A 21,672-nucleotide genomic window follows, 5' to 3' on the forward strand; every position below is an offset into this window, starting at 1 on the left:
CATTGTGCATGTTGAATTTAAATGAATTAAAATAAAGATTAAAAACTGCTTAGGTTATATTGAGAAAGTTGCTAGTTAAAAACTGTCATCTTACTATAATGAATCTTCAGGGACATATACAAAAAAGAACCACCTAAAAAATTCTTCTGGTATTAACAGAACCTTTTCAGAAAGCATTCAAAACTGACTACCCCATTTAATCTACAATTATATTATAGGATTCTAGCATATATGCTACTTAATAAAATTATACTAATACCATATTACTTAATGCGTGTATCATGTCAGTTCTTAAACCCCATCTGTACTTGTTTTTTAAAATTGCTTACTCCTGGGGTTAATATCAAGTTACCAAGCAAAAAACATTAGGACTACTCCATTCACTTAAGAACAAATCCTCTAAGATAAAGTAAAAGTGAATGAACATAAATTTATAACTTATGTATATATGGGAATATAAAAGAGGTGTGTGAGTGTGTGTGTGTGTGTGTGTGTGTGTATGTGTGATATATATATATATGTATATGTATATATAAAAATCATCACACACCTATTAAATCATTTTTAAGGGCATACTTTAATGCAAGATAATATAACAAAGTTTCATTAGTTTCATTTAATGTCTGAGGATATATATATATAAGGAAAACAGATGTAGATCAATACCTTTCCAAAGATGATTTTGAATATAGCTATTTAACTGAAACTGTTATGAATCCAATTAATAATCTTGACTATAAAATCAGAAACCCATCTTAATCAGAAACCCACCTTCCTCACAAAAATAAGACTCCTGTTTCATGAAACCTAAACAAATGACCATGATCCTTCCAGACAGTACAATGACAATGGCAAAGTAGAAAGAGCACTCACTAGTAGGGATCAATTACTAACACAAATACTTAACTAGTAGCATGTAAAAACATCTCTGTATTGTTTTCCTTATTTATAAAATGAAAGGGCTGATCTTTATGGATTTTAAGAAACCCTTTGGAGATTTAAATCTATGAAAAAAAATTCAATCAGATTAACAAATTCTCTGTAAAATTAATTCACTTTAAAATGAAAGGTTCACTTATAAAAAGCTTATGCTTATGGGATAATTCAAGAAAATTAACTTTTCTTGCAATTTCAGAAATCTTAAATTTATGAAAAGCAATTCTGACTCTCTCCTACTCCTAAGTAGCAACTATGACTTAGTAATCAATACTTTTTTGCAAATTATATCTTCAAATAAGTATGTACCACAGGATCAGATTTTATGAAAAATGACAACATTCAGAAAATCTGTAAGCTACAATTTTAATAAATTTAATAAACCCAATCAATTTTGGAAAACAATGGTGTTAATCTTCAAAATAATAGAATGTTTTCTGAGAAGGTCTCAAAACCTCTCTATTTGAAACTAACAATATTTGTATTTTTAAAATAAAGGCTTTCTAACTTCAATTCATGTGGGATAATGGCAATGATATTTTCTAGTTAAAACATTGGACAAATTGCAAATAGTCAGGACCCAAATGGAATATAAGCTCCTAAGGAGCTTATCATTTTGGTTTTGAATTATTAATGTCTAATTAGCACAGTGACTGACATACACCAAGAGATTAATAACAATAAAAGAATCTCCAAAAATTTAAGCCCTGCTATTAAAGAGTTTGCCAGTAGAGGGACTAAAAGTTAACTCAACTAAATCTTGTTATCATTCAATAGGACAAACTCACATTACAATATTAGAAAAGGATTTCTTGATTAAAAAAAAAAAAAGGGCAGTCAAAGAAATTTTTAGTTATTATGTAGTTTAAATTACATTAACTTACCATTCTAACTATAACTAGTCCCACGAGCTTATATATTACATAGCATTCCTTGATATAGATTAGAACTATCATTTCATCATAAAATGTGAATAAATGCATGAAACTGAAAAAAAAAAACATGCAAAAAAAAATAAAACTCTTCATTCAAAGAGCTGCTAAGGTATTTCTTAAGAGTATAAGTGTTATCACACTGTTAAGTAATTAAAACATTTAAATTCTAAGTATATGAAAATTTTCACTGCATTCAATTAGCTGACAAATGTTCTGTTTTTTCACATATACAGCTATAGTTTAATTATGGAATATTATAAAATTGAATTGTATTCCATCATAGAAACAGATTGCCTACATAAATGTTTTAATTTTTAAAACAGATAAAACAGTTATTAAAAAAATGAAAAATTAAAGATGAGAAAACAATCAGGTACCAATAGCATTATGACTACAAGATGAAATTTCTAATTGGTCACAAAAGAGAATAAAAAGTAATAAAGTTAACTTAAGTATCCTTGCTGATAGTACAAATAAAATTAAATTCAAAGAGAAACCTCATACCTCAATTGAACCATAAAGTTTTGCTTCCTATGGTACCAAGCCTTTTCAATAACTGCCAAAAGATGACAATTCACTGTTACAGTTGATAACATTTTTCTTTTCCAAATTGAGTATACAAAGAGTTCATTTAATTTTGAGTTATTCTAATATTTTTTTAAAATGTGGGCCCAGAGACATAAACAAGAATTCTAACTCCACTAAAACCAGTGTCCCATAGTAAGTAAAAAGTTAATAAATTGAACTCTTGGTAATCAATTATATTTTTTGTCATTTGGTTAGTAAGTTCTGTATAAAAAAAAAAATCTTTTCAAATGCCCAACTGCCTCCTCCTTTATGCCTCCATAAAACTGACCCCAGAGAATGATCACAGTATTTTTTTTTTTACAATAACTTATTAAAGTAAAGCTTTAAATAAGGGCATAATCATGAAAAATCCTAACTAGTCCCTTAACTCCAGGAGGTCTATTTCACATAATCTTTGCCATTATGTATATATGAGGAAAACTGACAATTAGAATTTACAATGGAAATGTAGCACTTATAATATCTCCAAGGAATCAATCATTTCCATTGCTGGAAAATGATGAAAATACTTGTTCTACCTACCTTAGATAAGCTGTAAGTAGTTCTTTGTAAAGAGTAAAGTACTATATATATAGCGTCATCTGTTATCTATTTGCATTTCCAATTGTCCAACATGCTTACTAGCTTTTTAATTTAATTTAATAATGTCCATAACACCTAAGTGGCTCTCCATGTTCCATGAAACTGGTAAATGTGGTTTAGGGTAGCAAACGTGCCAGCTGCTTGCCATTAGGGCTAGCAACACTTCGAGTGTGGCCAGAACCAGTTTTTAACAAAACAAATAAAATACATTAAAGATTACATTATATTTGAAAATTAAGTCATTCTATGGTCTGCAGAGATCCTTATGTTTGGATTAGTGCCCCTCCCACCAGAGGTTTAAGGCACCACCACTACTAGGACTATTTACTGCCACAAAGATTCATGTGCTGGGATAAGTTGTATAAAAGGGACAGGATCCCCATCTCACATTGCCTCCCACATCAGACAAGACACATAGCACACCTTTCCTCTCTCCTTCCTTCTGGTTATCTTGCTTGGTCTTAGCAAACACAGGAAGGATTCTACCTAAAAAATAGCTACTAAGACAATTTAAATGCCTTCTTCAGGCCAAAGGTACAAATCAGAAAAACAAAGTCTCCAAAAAGAACCCCTTTCCAGCTTTCTAAACCCCTCAACTTATGAGATGCTCCCTACTACCTTTCATCTTACGGAGAAACTAAATCGGATGAAGCCTCAGTTTCATGCTTTGGGTCTTGGACAAATTTCTTAAGTCCTCTGATGAATGATGGACTCCATCAAAGAATGATAAAATACTAGTGTGTTCAGATAACTTTTACCTGTAATATGAAATAATTCTTTTAAAATTATTTAAAATGTTGCCAGGTTAATTAATAATTACTTGCCAGGTATTTTTTAAAATATTTACACAGGTGCTAAGTGGGAGGAAGAAGGATTAAAAACCCAGATCCTGACTCAATTCTGGCTCATTCTACTATGCCATACAATCAATGTTTCCATGACATTCAAATCACCAAATATTGTTATATTCTTATTCTCATATATATATATATATATATATATATATATATATATATATATATATATATATATATAAAATATGTCACGAGAAAAAAAAAATTCCAACTAACTAGAAAAGGATGTCCAACATCGTTTATCTAGACCCACAGTCAATGTCTAATACTGAACCTTTTTTTTTTCATACCATAATGTTGCTTTCTTTCAACCATAAGAGTATTATCATAGAGCACCTGAGCTCTTCTGTTAATGGTCCAGAATTTTTCATTCCCTCTCTAATGAAGCTGTCTCGTCTAGCAGGGACTGAAAGGAGATTTCTAGAGTCCCTCAATTCTGACTCTGCTACATATTATGTCATTTTGGGAAAGTTACAAGCTCTTTAGGTTTCAGTTTCCTCTTATGTAAAATAAAGGAGTTTGATTTTCTAAGGAAGATCTCTATAACTGCTATGTTTGGGAGAGGGGAAGGGTCCTTAGCCAAAATATTTAACTTCCCTGGATTCAAGAAAGATCACCCACACATGTACAAGCTTAGGAGAAATCTCCCCAAATTAGGTGCTATTTATCAATTTGAGAGAATGCTCTCTTAACCCCAATATGAGAAGGTAGTTGAGGGTGGGTAAGTAATTGAATAGACAGGTTTCCAACTCCTCCCCAGTGAAATCTTCAGCTTGGCTTCATTCTTCACTAACTTGTTGTACACAAAATCCTAAGTAATAGTGCAATTACAAAATGTAATGTAATAAATAAACCATGTAAATACAAAATACATGTGACTTGTACTATCCATGTACTACTTGCATTACCCTTGGCCTAAAATGGGTGTCGAATAAGAGTATGCATAGTGCTTTATATAATTACTAAACCTTGAGGTTTTAATTCCTTATACAATTTGGCAGAGCTCAAAATCCAGAAGCAGATGAAAATTAGGGAATAGTGTTAGATGACCTCCAAGACCATATTTATATAGGTATATTATACATAGGTATACTGTATATATATAGATATAAATATATATGTGTATATATATGTATATATATGCATGAATGTATACATACATATATACATACATGTTAATATTCTTCACTTCTAAGTTTTTATTTAGAAATTCTACCTACTTATTTACAATATTCAGTTTATTATAAGCTAACAAAAAAGTTTTAACTGAAAAGAAGTAGAAAGACAGAACGTTTTTACTATGCCAATTTAAAACAAAAGCAAACCCATAAATATAAGCAATCTAACCAGCAATTTCTTTATAGGACAACAGCCTCAAGAAAACAAATTTAAACTAAAATTCGTTTACATCAAAGGAAACTTCAGTATGTTTTTGATAGCAATCATAACAGAACTTTTAATATCAAAACTTTTACATATATTTTTGCTAGCAAACAAAAAAATTTCAACTAGCTGTTAAGTTAAAAAGTGGCCTAAAACTACAGGGGAGACTAATTGATTGAATGGACAGCAAGAGAGGGGTTAGAAAATATATAAGAATGCTAATGATAAGAATATATTCTATCTAAAACAATAGTTAATAGGCAAATCTGTTGGTGAAGCAAAAACATAAAAGAGATGGTTCTTCCCTTTAAACAGAGCATCTAAACTGTATGACTCAAGTTACTGCTTATGAAGTGGACCTACAAGTCTATGTACTTTAAACTCAGCAAATCATCTAATCTACATCCATGCTTCTGGGAGTGGGGACCCTTGGGCATTTCTGTTAGTCCCCAGAAATCATTTATAGACGTAGTAGTATAACTTTTTTTTCTATACTCCTTAGCTATCCAAATACCAAACACAGTTGACAGTCATAGATTTAGGCACAAGAATTCCTACTTCATAACTGCATTTTGAGGCTACAAGAATCAAAAGGAAAAAAAAGAACTCAATATTTACCTAAAACATATTCTATGTCTAAGTGAATTCCTTTATACAAGAAAATAAGAGGTAATATCCCACACTTCCTTTAAAGAAGTTAGCATTACATGTTTGATAGGTTAAAAAGGTTTTTTTTCAATCACAAAACATCTCTTTAAGACAAATTTCCACCTCAACAACAGATGTGCTACACATCTACCAAACATGCTTATAAAGCTATGTAAACATAAATTTAAGATGAGAATTACATAGCATGAAAACGTTTTATCTCATTTTTCTAACTACATGAGCTTTCCACATAGAATTCTAAATATCTACAATTATACAAGCTCTGGTATTTCACTTAGGTATTAGGAATTATTTCTATAATCTTTTTTAAATCGAAATAATGCCAATTTATTAAAATCATTAGGTAAACTCTATTTGGTCAAAAAGAATCAAAAGATGAGGATTCAAATCCCAGTTGTACCATTTTTTAATCTGCGTGACTCAACAAATTACTTTACATTCTTCCATGTCTATTTTCCAATCTGCAAAAGGAAGGTGGATGACTATCCCTTAAGACAAGGATTACAAATTTTCTAAGGTCCTTTCTATCTCTGTAAGTCTATAGTTCTCTGATTTTTGTATAAGGGCAAGACAATTTTAAAATGCCTCCAATTTAAATAAAATTACAAATTAGCCTACAAAATGCCAAAAAAGAAAAACACAAAAAACACAAAACTATCAAAAGGTCCATTTCCTCACATTTCTAGGATTCTAAATATACCTCATAAAAATAATTTTTCTTTTATTCTTACTAAAAGTATGATTTTGATGACTGGATCATGAAATACAGAAAAATACTTTAACAACATATGTACCATTAATATCTTTTAAAAAATATAAATTCAATATTGATACAAAACTTGAAAATGAATATTTGATTACTCTTCTGTTAATAATGTCGATGAACAAGCAGAAAAAAATGATTTTACTTTTATGTATGGATATCCATGGGAACAACATTCTTTTATCTATGTATATCCATGGGAACAACATTAGTAAACTTTTCTACCTAGTGGATTTACAATATACTTAAATTCACAAGCTGTTTAGGGTAAAAAAAAAAAAAAAAAAAAAAAAAAAAAAAAAAACAACCAAAAAAAAAAAACCCGCCATATTTTATCACTTTGTATATATTGTGGTTCCAGTGCTTTAGACAAATTTATATTGAAAACATTCTCTAACAATACTGAAATTTACGTACAAAGAAATCAAGCTGAAAAAATTAAAAAAAAAAAACAATATACAAATCTGATCTGACAATTCATATTTTAAAAATATAACTTGATTTGGATATGCTAAAAGACAAAGTTGATGACTAAATCTTAACCCTAACCATGGATAAGAGAAAAAAGATAAGAGAAAAAAATTCAAGGGTATCTATCCATAAATTGTTCATAGAATTCAGAGAAGTTCTTAACCTGGAATTTATGATCTTGTTTAATATTTTATTTTTGTGTATTTCAGCATAATTTCCTTCATAAAAAAAGGTCTATAGGCTTCATTAGATTTCCAAAGGGATCTATATTACATGCACAAAGATTAGAATTCCAGCTTAAGAGTTCCTTTAGTAGAAGGATCCTCAGAGGTCAATCATATAGTTTAATCCCTTAATTTTATATTTATAGATGAGGAAACTGAGGCTCAGGGCAGTTAAATGATTTTCCCAAGGTCACTTGCAGTTATCAGATGTGACATTCAAACAGGAACCTCTAGTCCAAAACCTCTAATTCAATGCTCCTTCTACTGTACCATGCTTGTCTGACAACTTTTTATTTAAAAAAATTTGAAAATGCAAACATAATATTTAGCATTTCTTTTAGAAGTATTTTTTAAGCAAGAAAAAATGTTTTTAAATGAGCTTTAGCTTAGAAACTTACATTGCATCATCTATCCTATTCCTATACTCCCTTGCAAAAGAGATCAGATACCATTAAATTGCCAAGTGTGTTAAATATTAAATATTAAATTACTCAATAAAATGTTCATTTTTAATTTCAGGAAAAACTAAAGCAATTTCCAAATGTATTTATCCTTCTAAATATTGTCCCATGGAAGTGCAACATAGAAAATTTTTTCTTAGCATCAGAAAAATAAGCTACACAGATTCAAACATATTGCAGGTCGATGTCATAGAACATAACAATTTACAATACACAGTATTAAAACTCATAGACACAATCATTGTATATGTATTCATTCTATCTTTTAAGACTAACACTCTTATTTATACAGACTGTTTTCCAATATTCAATAGTAAATTTTAGGGTTTTAGGTTATTGCTTTTGCCAAAAACTATTTTAAGACCTAAAATAACATTTTCATAGCATTTCAGTAACATTCTTAAAGGTAGTATGGTAAAGAGGCAAAAACTAACTTGAAGTGACTTAGTTTCAAATTCTGCCTCTGAAACATACTGGCTTAAGGGGCCCTCTGCCCAAGTCATTATCTCTCACTACCTCCAGCAACTCTTAAAAGAATAGAGTAGAGGGCTTCTAACCCAAATCTCTGAACTCCTCTCAGTTCCAAATCTTATCATCCTCTGAAATTTTATAAAGATTAAGTTTTAAGTTATTTGTGTGACTGCATTTTTGATTTCCTTCACAAGCTAATTGTACAATATTTCAGAGTCTGATTCTTTTTCTACAGCAAAATAACGTTTTGGTCAGGTATACTTATTGTGTATCTAATTTATATTTTAATATATTTAACATCTACTGGTCATCCTGCCATCTAGGGGAGGGGGTGGGGGGGGGGGTAAGAGGTGAAAAATTGGAACAAGAGGTTTGGCAATTGTTAATGCTGTAAAGTTACCCATGTATATATCCTGTAAATAAAAGGCTATTAAATAAAAAAAAAAAAAAAAAAAAAAAAGTTATTTGTGTGAATAAATCAAGACTTTTAAATTTTTTGATTTTTCACTCAAAATGGAGAGGGTAGAGAGAAATTAAATGTTTAGAAATCCAAGTAGTTGGAAGATATTTTAAATTTTAAATTATATATATTTATTACTTCAAGTTAATATTAAGTGAATTACAACATCCAACTTATATCGCATGAATTTTTTTTTAAATTAGCATTTTAAACAAGAGTGGGCTAAGAGGGAAGGAGGGGTGGGGTGGAGCAAGAGAAAATGTAGGATTGGGAGGCAAGGAAGAAGAAAGCAACATATTTAAGATAATGTCCTCCCAGTGACATTCAAGACTTTGTTTAAATAATGGATCAAATATTTAGCAATTTAGTATAAGAAGGATTAAAGAACCATTCAAGATTCTGTGGAAAAAAAAAATTAGGGGTAGGACACCCAATAATTTATAGTGTTAGTATTAATGCATCAAAGGAAAGAAATGGAAATGACTAATAATTTGAAATATCTTAAAATATTCACTTTTAAACTGAATTCTGATAGGTTTGGATACAATTATCATAGAATGAAGATTGCTAGATATGGCAGTAAATGGAAAAAGTAGTGGAAAGCAAACAGGTCTGACAACCAATCTGGAGTCAGACAGATTGACACTGGAAAAATGATAAATAAAATGTTATTTATGAAGTAATTAATAATCATAAGCACAACACATTTTTAAAATATATCAAATGTAAATAAAATAAGTGGATAGACAATCCTAATTGAAAGGAATCCAAATTATAAAAGCAATACAAAAGTCACACAAAATAGGCTTAAGAAACCAAAAGTGTGAAAGGGGGTAAAAATGAGAAAAATGCAATGAGCATGGGAAGTTAAACAAGTATCAAGAGACCAGATTCAATCTCTGCAAATCTCAACTCATATTAAGATATATATCAGTTTTTTAAAAAAAGTCATATCTTAACTATTTACAATGTGGAAGGTCCATATTGACAGAAAACAAAATACAATTGAACTGCATGCACCTTTAAACTCAATTACTAGTATTAAGATGGCAAGCAAAACTGGCTCAAATAAGCATGAAAAAAAAATATTAAAAGAAACTTCCTACTAAATGTATTCACTAAAAATCATCAAGCAACTTATGTAACAACAAAGATAGCATTATGTTTGAGATGGAAATCCTACACAATTTTTTTTTTAGTGTGTTAAAGAGGATTATATATGATTCACAGGAGACAGGAGAAATACTACTACTAGTGAAAACCTAGCTGGCTTTGGGAGTTAAGAGAAACATGGAGTTCAATGTTCCCCTGACACTTAATGACTGTATGAACAAGAGCCAAATCAATAAAACAATTTGATCCTCAATTCTGATTCTATGAAAATGGGAGAATACTTGTACTATCTACATAAGATTGTTTTTAATATATATATATATATATGTAGAAATATGTATATCTATGTATGTGTGTGTGTGTATATATATATATATATATATATATATATGCATGCATGAATCTAAAGGCTAACACAGTAATCAGCTTTTATTATTGTTTTAAGGCAGGTAGGTGACATAGTAGACAGAAGGCAGGGCCTGAAGTTAGAAAGCCTCAAGTTCAAATCCAGCTTTATGAGCTTGTGTGACCCTGTTTGCCTTGGTTTCCTCATTGGTAAAAGGAGCCAGACAAGGAAATGACAAACCACTTGAGTATCTTTGCTAAGAAAAACCCAAAATGAGATCAGAGTAGAATGCAATTCAAACAACTGAATAACATTACTATGAAGCACAAAAACAAGAGGAAGGAAAAATTCTAACAGTGGAGTTTCATAGGGAGAAATTCAAAACTGACATAAAATTCATTTTTAAAAATTGATGGTAATGAAATTTCTATTATTTTTAATTTTGGAAGAAATACCGATATTAGTTTTCCCCCAATTCATAACACAAGTGCATGGAATTTGGCAAATTTTATCAAAATAGATTGATGGATTATTATTTCAAACTAGGTCATGTTTTGAAAAGCATTCAAATTCAATTAAAATAATACCAAAATCTCCCCATCCACAACTCCTACAAAAGCAACATACTCAACAACTTTATCTTTTGAGATGTGCCAGGAGCATAAGTCAAATTCTTAAAACAATGTAGGTAATATTTTTTGGAATGATGAAAATCTAGTTTAACTTATATAAATGCCCTGATACTATAGCAAACACTAGCTTTACCATAAAATAGTAAAATAATTTCCCTTTTCGAAAGTTGCCCTCAAAAATCAAAGTTCTTTCTATTATATCTTATCTAAGTTCTGAAATACCATTTATATCTATTTATGTGTGTATGCACACATATGTATATGCATACCCACATTTATATTCATGTGCAAGGTCCAATGAAACATACATAAAATGGTTCTAAAATTGACAAAGTATTCTGTAGACAGAAAACTACTTCAGAATCAAGTTTAGTTAAGAGGCTTTAATCAAGATTTATAAATACACTTCACATGCTTAAGACATTTTGCAAACTAAACAATCTAAAGAGCACTCTTGAGGAATCAAATTTCAATTATACCTATAAGCTATTTTAACTATAGGTGTTATCTACTATTTCTAAGGAATCTCCATCATCTAGGAAAACATAAGCAAACTACATTGTTTATTTTTGATTTTAAAAAACTCTCACAACTGTAGTTTTCAATCTTAGATATGGTTTTGATTCCTAAATTCAAGATTCTTTTCACACAAAAAAAAATGTATTTCTTTTCCTCTCCCTCATTGATTAGTCAGGTATTGCTAATCATTCATTAGTTACATGGCTTATCAGACATGATAGTTCCACTAGTTCCACTAGTTCCAGACACTATTTCCAAAATAGTTGTTTCTCACGTACACAGACTTCTTTTGATTTCCAAATTTCTTAAAAGGAAGATCAGAAAAACTTTTTACATCTCATATGGACTTCCCCACTAAATTTAAAGAACCTTTAAGTTCATCTTTGAAATACTCTTAACTCAAGAAGTCTGGTACAGATCCACTCAACAAAAGCATCTTTCGATAATTTAAAATAATCAATTTAAATAATGTTAAAGTTTTTGAAATACATATAAATCTAATACACCTCTAGGGTGGTAAATTTATAATAAAGCAAATACTTTGTTTTACAGAAGCAACAGGAAAAGCAACTACTATATTCCTGCTGCACTAGACTTCTTTAACGTACATAATGTACATAATCACATCTGGAATGTCTTCATATTTGCTATAGGATTAAAAGGATTTTTACAGCTATAAAAGTATAACAACAAATCTTTGATGAACTCAAATTTTGAGGGAAAGTTCTTTCTAGCAATCAATCTATAACTACATCTTGGAACGTGAGGCTTAGCAAACAATCAAAATGGATCCCAACAATGATGCCTCAAGATGGAAATCTCTTGGAAACTTCATTTGTAACATTTCAGTATGTCATGAATTTTAAACTTGCAAAGAAGTTTAGAGTCATACAATTAAACACCCTTGCCTAAATTGTATCTAAGATCTGAATATATATATATATATATATATATATATATATATATATATATATATATATAATTAATGTGGCAAAAGAGCTAGACTTTTCTGAGACTATGCAACTTCCTAAAGAGGCTCATTTTCACATTTATGCTATCTTCTGTAGTCCTACTACAAAATTCATTAATATCCATAAAATCACTTCCAATTTGGTTTTTCAATGATAAAATCTAACATACTATGAAGGAAGCTATCATCTGAGGCCAAAACACAAAAAACATTATGTTCTAATACCATCGTAATCTAGAGTTATCACTTCTTAATATAGTAGGGATAAAGAGGCAATGGTTTGGCTTTTTTTTTTTTTTTTTTTAATCAAATTAAACCTCCTTGATCATTCAAATCCAGTTGTTATATTTAACACTGGGAAATACTGGGAAAGTTGTTAAGCTTGTCAATTTCAGCTTCAAGTGAAATACAGGGAATGTTAACTCCCAAACTTTGAAAAAAAAAAAATTTATTACATTATGCCTTCAAATGTGAAAGCTCTCTAAAAACTTAAAACATAACTCGAGCATCTATACATCTTAAAAACCAAATAGTAATAATCACCTCAACTAGACCCTCACTGAAAAAATTTAACCAAAATTGGGGGGGAAGAGGGGGAAATTCTGCTGAATGTTACTTTATTTTTTAAAAAAACTTAATTGCTAGTTCTACTATAGTTACATTGATTATAATTTGATAAATCGGACCGGATAGTTAATTAAAACAAAAAGATGAGTTCTTTTCCAATGAAAATGTCTTATACTACAATAGAAAGTGATGACAAATATAATGGGGTCTCATTATAATTTACCTAAAATCAACAAGTCAAACTAAGAAATTCACTACCTCTGGGCTAATTATCTCTAGTTACAAAAGGCTGAATGATCTCAAATTATAATTCTCAAATTCTAAGAATTCATAATTACAATAGAGAATTTCACTGTTTTTCAGTGATGTATGAAACTTTTAAATTTTGGTATTGTAGCTTCAATATTATCAATGGGCAATAATGACATTAGATGGCCTGAGCATTTGTTTCTTGTCCTCCTTCCCCCCTCCCCAAAACCAGGTCAGTATTTCAAAATCAAGGTGATTCAGTATCTTGAAAATTTTGAACTACAGAGAATGAATTTTAAACTATAGAGATCAAAATTACAAGGCATAGTGTACAAAAACTTTGATTAGCTCAAAAGATAAAATTTATACCAAGTGATTTTATCTACTTTTCATCACATCTTTTTTCCTCCAAAAATTGATTCAGAATTTTCCTTTTACTTTCATTCAAATTTAATATTTGATCTTCAAGCTTTAATTTTAAACACTTAAGTGTGTCTAATACATAACCTCTCACCCCTTGGAACTGTTCACAGTAGGAAATAGTAATCAAGAAGGAAATGGTAAACCATTTCAGTATTTTTACAAAGAAAACCCTACGGACAATATTGGCATGCTATGGTCCATACTGTCACCAAGAACTGGAAAGGAGTGAACTACTAAAGAACAAAGGAAATAAGTCTAGTATTATAGCCACAGTGGTTGTGTTTGTTACAGGTGTACTTCATTTTAAACAATGTGTTGTTAAAAAGTGCTTAAGGAGACCCTCCTAAACTAAGAAATCCATTAACAATCTATAAAACACAGGGGTTTACCTCAACATATGTACCTTAAAAAAGAAAAAGATACCATTTCTCTCTCTCTCTCTCTCTTATATATATATATATATATATATATATATATTTCTTTTATTCCATGCTTTAAAGTGACAAAGTTTCTTGTTCATGCTGTTTTTCATCTATTTTTTTCCCTTTTTTAGTCACTATTATGGCTACACTGCACAGAAATTTGGTGAAAATTTGTGCTTTCACACAATTCATATTTCCATTACATAAACCAGAAAATGTCTACCGTTTCTCTTTGTAAATTTAAACAGAAAATCAGACAACCAGTAGACACAATCACTTGTAAAAATAACCAACGGTTTCTACTTTTGATTAGCGATGGAACTAAATTTGGTAGCAATAAAGTTTGTACTGCCTGGTGATCTCCAGAATTCCTCTATCCTTTATCTTAATGACCCAAGTTATGTCAAGAAAGGAAAGGGGGGGAGGGGAGGAGGAAAAGGAGGGAGAGGGGGAAGGAGGAAGGGAGAATGTGGGATGTAAAGGGAAGGAAAGAGAGGGAGAAGAGGAAAAAGCAATTAGGAGGGAGGGAGAAAAAGGGGGGGAAAAGGAGGGAGAGACTGAGGGAATAAAAGGGAGAGAAAGGGATAGAGGGAAGGGGAAAGAGGGAGGAAGGAAAGGGAGATGGGGAAAGATGGGAGGGAGGGGAAGGGAAGGAAAGGAAGGTAGGAGGGAGAGAGATTTAAGAATTGGGAAAAATTCCAGCTCAGCTACTTGCCAAAGTATCTCTCCTCACTTCTGCTGGAGCTTTAGTTCCTTTTTACATATTTTTGTGTGTATGTGTATATGTGAGAGTGAGTGTGTGAGAGAGAGAGAGAGATAAAGGGGTTGGACTAATCCACCTCTAAATTCAGGACCCTGCCTTACATCTACTACTTTATACTCTGAAATAAATCCCAATTCTTCCTCGATTCTCATAACAATCACATGAGGTAAGTAGAGCAGGCAGCATCATCTCCATTTTATAGTGGATGAAGTTGAGGAATAGAAGGGTTAATTAAGTATCTTGGCTAAAGTCACATAAATCAATGAAAGTTGGGGCAAAAATCCAACCTCCAAAGCCCATAGAGACAGTGCGTTCTCATTATACTGAACTACTAGTAGCAAGAAAATCCACATTCTAGATCCAAAAATCACTTCTGGAGAAAATTCATTTGACTATATGAAGGAAGAAAAAGGCTGCAGCATAAACGCAGGGTTTCAGTACTTTAAAAGTGGAAGTTACAATGACAAGAATGGATACTTCCTCAAAGTTCAATTTCATGTTTAGAGATAAAATTATACATCATATAAATGGATTTTTAAACCAAACAGGAGAATAAAATATTCAATGAAGTAATTCTACCTAAAGATTCTTCTATTTCAGTATTCTAAATTCTACCATTTCATCAACAAATAAGACTTTTTAGACATTGAATACATCAGGTACATATACACTTTTTTTTTCTTTCAAATGGCTAACTTAGAAGATCCTGAATAATCTAGTTTCTCCTTAATTTAAATATCTAACAATTACAAGAAATAGGCAAAATTATCAATTTATATAAAAACAGGTCTATCAAAGCTCATTAATTTTTTTTAAACAATCCTGTGATTTCTACAGTGACAACTCCCTCCACCAATGATACTTTAATTTTTATTATGTGTGTATGTGTATATACACATGACAGAGACAGAGGGGCAGAGAGAATGGGAGAAAGGGAGATACAGAGATAGAGGTAGAGAGATTTAAGAGTTTCTTAGATGGATTAAAAGGTTAAAAGATTTGCCCAGTTTGCATTAGAGGCAAAATCTGAATCTCTGAGTCTTCCAAATTTCAAAGCTGACCAGTCTCCTATCCACTACATTAGCTTAATGAATAAGACAAGCATTAATAGTGAATTGAGCAGGCAAATAAACAGACTATTTTTTCTATTTAAAGGAATGAAAAAAGAAAGCAAATCAGGGATAGAAATGTCAAGTTTCTAATGAGAATAAGCTTCAAAATAAAAAATGAAAAGCTAATACAGCTTAGAAATTTTTAAAAATGTTTCACTAACAAATGACACTAGGAAAATTAAGGATTAAAGTACATTTTAATTTAGACCTTTAAGTTTTAAACATGTCAGCTTTTCATATTTTAAGGCAGACTCAGATCTTTAAAGGGAGTATAGAAAGTATATCTTTTGAAAGCATTTCTAAAAAAATATTTTTAGTTTAAAATTCATCTCAAAAAGATACTTTAAGTGCATGTGCAGTGTCATTACTTTTTCTGTGAGACAATCAGGGTCAAGCAACTTGCCCAAGGTCACACAAGCTAGGAAGTATTGAGACAGGATTTGAACTCGGATCCTCCCGACTTCAGGGCTGGTACTCTATCCATTGAATCACCTAGGTGCCCTCATTACACTTTCAATTAAGATGCTGCTATATAAGTAGCTAACAAAAATGTGATCATTGTAGTTTCACATTTGGAAAATCTTACCTGAACTGAGCGAGTACTTTTTTTCTTATAAAGTATGTTCAACTGTGGATGGTAGTGGTGCTTAGTACATATTATTTGTAGAGGGTTAGCCAGAAGTATTTCAGGGATTATCAGTAAGAAATATTCCACATTCCCTTAACAGTTTCAATTCCACAATAGGTGCCTATAGATTCAGTCAATGATCAACACCACAAAAGGTGTTCTAAGTTTTATAACTAATCAACCCTTCCAATAAGACAAAATGGGTAATGGTGGAAAAAAATATTTGCAACAGTTATTTGATTCAAATCACAAAAATACAGCATATTTTTGCTTATATATATATATATATATATATATATATATATATATATATGTGCATATATACAAACACTAGTTGTTATCCAAAGACATAAGAATTCTGGTATTGTCACTGCCTAAGGTCACAGGCAGCTTATTTTGGGGTTGTTTTGTTCATCTGTAAAATAAGCTTGAAAAAAGATCCCAAAAATTATCTAGCTCAAAATCTTATTAATTTATATAACCAGTTTTGGAGAAAAGTAAAAAATGTTTCATAGTAGATTTCATCTACCATGTAAAAAATTCTGTTTAATTATATTTTCCCATATTTAGCTAGTTAAGACTAATTACACACCTGCCTAATTTAAGGTTTTGCTAGAGTTCCAGAAATCTTAATTTCCCCACGGTTGACAAAGGTCCCTCAGAATTTTCATGGGCCTACTTGACTTGAGGTATAACAAAGGTACCCAGGCAAAAACAAAATCTAAAAACTTTACTTATCTAGCTTAGAAATTAAAGGTGTCTGAGGAAAATCTTTTGAGGAGGCAACTTATTTACTTCATTAGTCCCTAAAATTGGTAATTATGGAAGTTTTCATTTAAAAGTTTTTTCAGCTACTTGCATATATTCCAGTATAAAAGCATTTATATAAAATTCTTGAATCTACTCAAAACTCTAGAATCCATTTCAACAGGGAGACAAGATACTCTCCATAAATCAGTTTTATCTTTTGAGTTCACCAACTTAAAGTTGGCTTCTGAAAATTAAAAATCAAGTCCATAACTTGGCCAGTACTTAAAAGCCTTCTAAACCTGATAAGACCTACTAAAGCCATTGAGGCCAAGCTGACCACCACATCGAGAAAGTATCTCGAGTATGTAACACTTCAGTACTCTTGAATTCATGCTTATTCTTCAAAATAGGACTACAACTGTAAAATTTGACTACATCAATGCCCTATATCCCTACAAAATTCAGACATGCTAAAATGCACTTCACCTCAAGCTATCCTAGCTATACCAAATACAGAAATACCATCATACTCCAAAAACTGTTATCAAGTGAGTTTAAATGCTAATGTGTTCTATCCGGAAATAGCAAGATAGAAATTAGTCTATTTCTTACATCTAAGAAATTAAATATTCAAAGTGTATTCACTTGAATTTATGAAATGTGATGAATAAGGGATCTGATAGTTTTTCAAAAGCCAACAACTTCAAACATGTAATACAAGATATATTCAACTAAATGAATTTTGAGTCCTTGCCGTTATGTGATGTACTACCATATTAAGAGGGCACAAAAAAAAAATCATTGCCCTCTCACACCACCAATCAATGCCAAACTTACAAGTAACTTAGCTAAAAATTAGTTAACTGGGGTAGGGAGCAGAGACTAGTCTAAAACAGGTGTTTTAAAAGAGGACAGCCCCAATGCATCTAAAGAGAGGATTCTGAAAAGGCAGATTATGTTGAAGGTTGAAGGTTATGTTTCCAAACTTCATTTTGAGATTCATCTTTTCAATTAGCATAGCAGCCTTATGAGAAATGCCTATTATTTTTCCCTATTGGGTTACCAAAAAAACATACTTCAACTGAATTCAGCTATGTTCCTCCTATAAATCTCGTTTGTAAACAAAATGGGAGAGAACAGGCCTAACCAGCAGTCATAGTTCATGGAACCCGAGTAGAGCAAGGGCAGATGTTAACTATAACAGATCTCTGTGGTAGGAGTGGAATGCACTTCCAGGTAACAATTGAACCTCTTGGGTCTTAGGCACATCTTTTATTTCTCAGGCCAGCAGTCTCATGGAATGTTTTAATAGAGCAACTTGATCACTCCATATTGAACCATCGCTGATTAGAGAATGGTGTTGCCAGGCTCCAAAAGAGGTCTTGTCTGATCCTCAAATTGATAAGCAGCAGCTGTAATACAGGGACTTGGGGGTTAAGGGCTCTTCATAACTTTCAGAGAAACCCAAAGGGGTGAATTAAAAAAAAAAAAAATAGAAGCAGCAGCTCAGTTTTGCCTTTGTCCTCTGGACCTAACATTAAAATCAATGGAAGCCAATTCTGGATCCTTCTAAAGTTTAGAAATCCTAACGTAGTCAAGAAGTTGTTTGAAATGTCTGCACTTGGGCGAGAGTACTTTTCTTACCCTTCAGACAAGTAACATACAGGGGATGGATAAGCACCGGTGTAGGAGAGATCGATGTCCCTTTTTTTTATTGACTAACAGAATGTAGAAAGGCCTAAGCACCTAATAATACGCCCGCGGCTCAAAGTCAGTCCAACAGTTGTGCACATGATCGCAGTGGGCCACTACAGTAAGCGGGGGACATGAGGAGTAACACAGATGTTTTTCCTTCTCTTAATCACAAATGAATTTCAGCATTCTTAAACTACACCAGGGAAGTAAAATGTCGGCTCGTTATTTAAAGAAGTGAAGTTCAGAGAACAAATGCTTTTTCAAGAATACCACGAGGGGACAGAGCAGAATTCTCAGGATGCCCCTAACATGGGCATGTTTCCCCACGTTAAATCTGTTTTGAGAGTAGGCACATTTTAACATTTTATATTATGAAAAGTTTCGAACTGAACCGTTTGTCCAGAAATTCGGAAAATGAACTCGTTTCCCCACTTTAATATTGAACCTACCTGCCCATAGTTGTCTATGCCAGTTACTAATCTATTTAAATTTAATAAATCAAAAGCTGTCCTTAGGGATTGGCCAAGAGTCGTAAGTCCTTCAGCTTGAAGGTTTTTCAGTTCATTCATAAACGTGGCGTGGTTTTCTTTCCATCCAGCCTGAAAAGGAAAAGGCACAAGTGTTTACTTCCCACGAAAAGGCCGGGCAGGTCCACGCGGGCGCCCCGTCGGGGCCGCCGCCGAGCCGGGGGCCGCCGCCGAGCCGGGGACGCCGCCGAGCCGGGGACGCCGCCGCCGGGGGCCGCCGCCGAGCCGGGGACGGCCGAGCCGGGGGCCGCGCCGCGCCGCCCCGCACGCCGCCGGGGACGGGTCCCTCCCAGCTCCGCGGGCCTCCGGGGGCGCTCCCCGCCGGAAAGGCCTGCCCGAGCCCCGGGGCAGTCCCTGCGGGGCGCAGCGGCTCCGACACCCGAGCGCCCGAGGCGCTCGCCGCCTCTCCCCCCAGGCTTCCGCAGAAAGCGGCCCGCGCTCCTCTCCCGGGCCCCGCAGCGGCCCGGCGGGGAGCGAGCGGACCCGCAGGTCCCGGGAGCAGCTCGAGCCCCATTTCCCTTTAATGCAAAACTTGAGCTCGAGTTGCTGCTGCCGCCGCCGCCGCCGCTGTCACTTCTCTAACTTGAATAAATATCCCCCACAGTGCCTTGCTGCCGCTGCTGCTCACACCACACTGGGGGAAATGTCGGCCATGTTGCTAGCAGTGCCGCCGCCGCGCCGCCGCGGGCAGCCCGATCCGGGCGCCGTGCAGAAGGCCGCGGCCCGGCCGCTCCTCGTCTCTCGGCCCCAGGAGGACCGCGGGCAGGGGGAGCGGGGGCGGGGGCCGAGAGACGGCGAGAAAAAACGACGGGGAAAAGGGCCCGAAGCCGCGGCGGATGGGGGAGGGGAGCATAATGAAGGGTGAATGGGGAGGGGGGAGGGGAGCAGGGCGAGAGAGGAAGGAATAAGGAAGGAAAAGCAAGCAAGGGAAGGCAGCGCAAGGCTCGGGCGGGCGGGCGGGCGCTCTTACCTTGATAGCATAGGGAGGCTCTTCGAAAGTGACCAGCATATACCTGTCTCCTCGGCTGGCTGGATCCCGGGCACGGAGCTGCGAGGAAAGAGGGGGTGGGGGGAGAGGGAGAGAACAGGGCGGGCAGAGGGAAGCACATAGCCTGGGTTACAAGGCATCATCGCGGGCAAACCGAGCACCCCCGTTCCCCACCGTACAACACACACGTAGGGTCCACCCAGTCCTCCCCCCCCCCCATCTGCACCCGGAGCCCCTCGCCCGACCCCAGATCCCCAGCGCCCGCCCGCTCGCCCGCGGGGGTGGCGGGAGGGGGGTCCCCACGCCTGGCTGTTCCCGCAGCCGGGTCTCCCCCACACCCTCGCCACCCCCCCACCCCTTCCTCGTCCGCTCCCCGGGTCCGCCCCGGCCGTGTTTGCCACCGGGCTCGGTCAGTCGGTACCTTCATGAAGGTCTCTACCGCGCCTTTGGCCGTGTCCAGGTAGGTGGTGCCCAGATGGCTGCGCTGGTTCATAGAGGCGGACGTGTCTATCAGGAACAGTAAGATGGGCATAGTGCTGGCCGGGGACACCGGGGCCCGAGGTGGTGGAGGAAGAGGAGATGGTGGTGGTGGTGGAGCTGGTGGAGGAGGTGGAGGCGGCGGCAGCGGCGGCCGCTGCTACGTGGGGCGGGGGAGCGCGGCCCCCGGGAGGAAAACACGGTCGGGGTCTCTCCGGCTGAGGGGAGTTTCTACCCTTGATAGTTGAGAGGAAACTCCCCTCGCCCCTGGCCGCCCCACAGGACCCCCACCTCCTCCTCCTGCCTGCCTGCCCGCTGGGCCGGGCGCCCAGCCGTCTGTCTGTCCGCCTGCCTGCCTGTCCGTCCGTCCGTCCACCCGCCTCGGGGTCCCGTCCCCGCTCCCGGCCCCTGTGTGTGTCCCAGCGGGAGACGGGCCTGGCTCCCCACCCCACCCCCGGCGCTGGGAGTGGGGACTCGGGAGCTGGCGAAGAGGGGGTTGGGCTGAGGGGGGGAAATTGGCCCTGGGGCTGTTGGGAGAAGTTTCAGGGACTCCCCCCGCTCCCCGGCGGTGTCACCACTTTCTCGGCCCCTCTCGCTACTGAAGCGCTTTTCTCTCTCACACTCCGGTTTTAACTCGGGCAGGGGCTGCTCGGGCTCCGCCCCCCTGACACGTCCCCGTGCCATGTGACATGCC

At 35.3% G+C, this 21,672-nt stretch overlaps 1 protein-coding gene across 2 annotated transcripts in view; it reads right to left on the reverse strand.

Annotated features, from left to right (window-relative positions):
* Window positions 1-21,071, reverse strand: part of INTS6 (integrator complex subunit 6) — an 84,716-nt gene extending 63,645 nt beyond the window's left edge. For both annotated transcript variants that reach the window (XR_004233286.1, XM_031961961.1), the window contains exons 1-3: window positions 20,923-21,071; window positions 20,484-20,561; window positions 19,436-19,585 (exon numbers count right to left, since the gene is read on the reverse strand). Coding sequence is in view for 1 of the 2 variants with exons in the window: in XM_031961961.1 (XP_031817821.1) it covers window positions 19,436-19,585; window positions 20,484-20,561; window positions 20,923-21,033 (339 nt within the window). In the remaining variant the exon portion in view is untranslated. The remainder of the gene's footprint in view (window positions 1-19,435; window positions 19,586-20,483; window positions 20,562-20,922) is intronic.
* Window positions 21,072-21,672: the final 601 nt, after the last annotated feature.

The sequence above is a fragment of the Sarcophilus harrisii genome, chromosome 3, assembly GCF_902635505.1.
Source record: "Sarcophilus harrisii chromosome 3, mSarHar1.11, whole genome shotgun sequence".
Taxonomy (NCBI): Eukaryota; Metazoa; Chordata; class Mammalia; order Dasyuromorphia; family Dasyuridae; genus Sarcophilus; species Sarcophilus harrisii.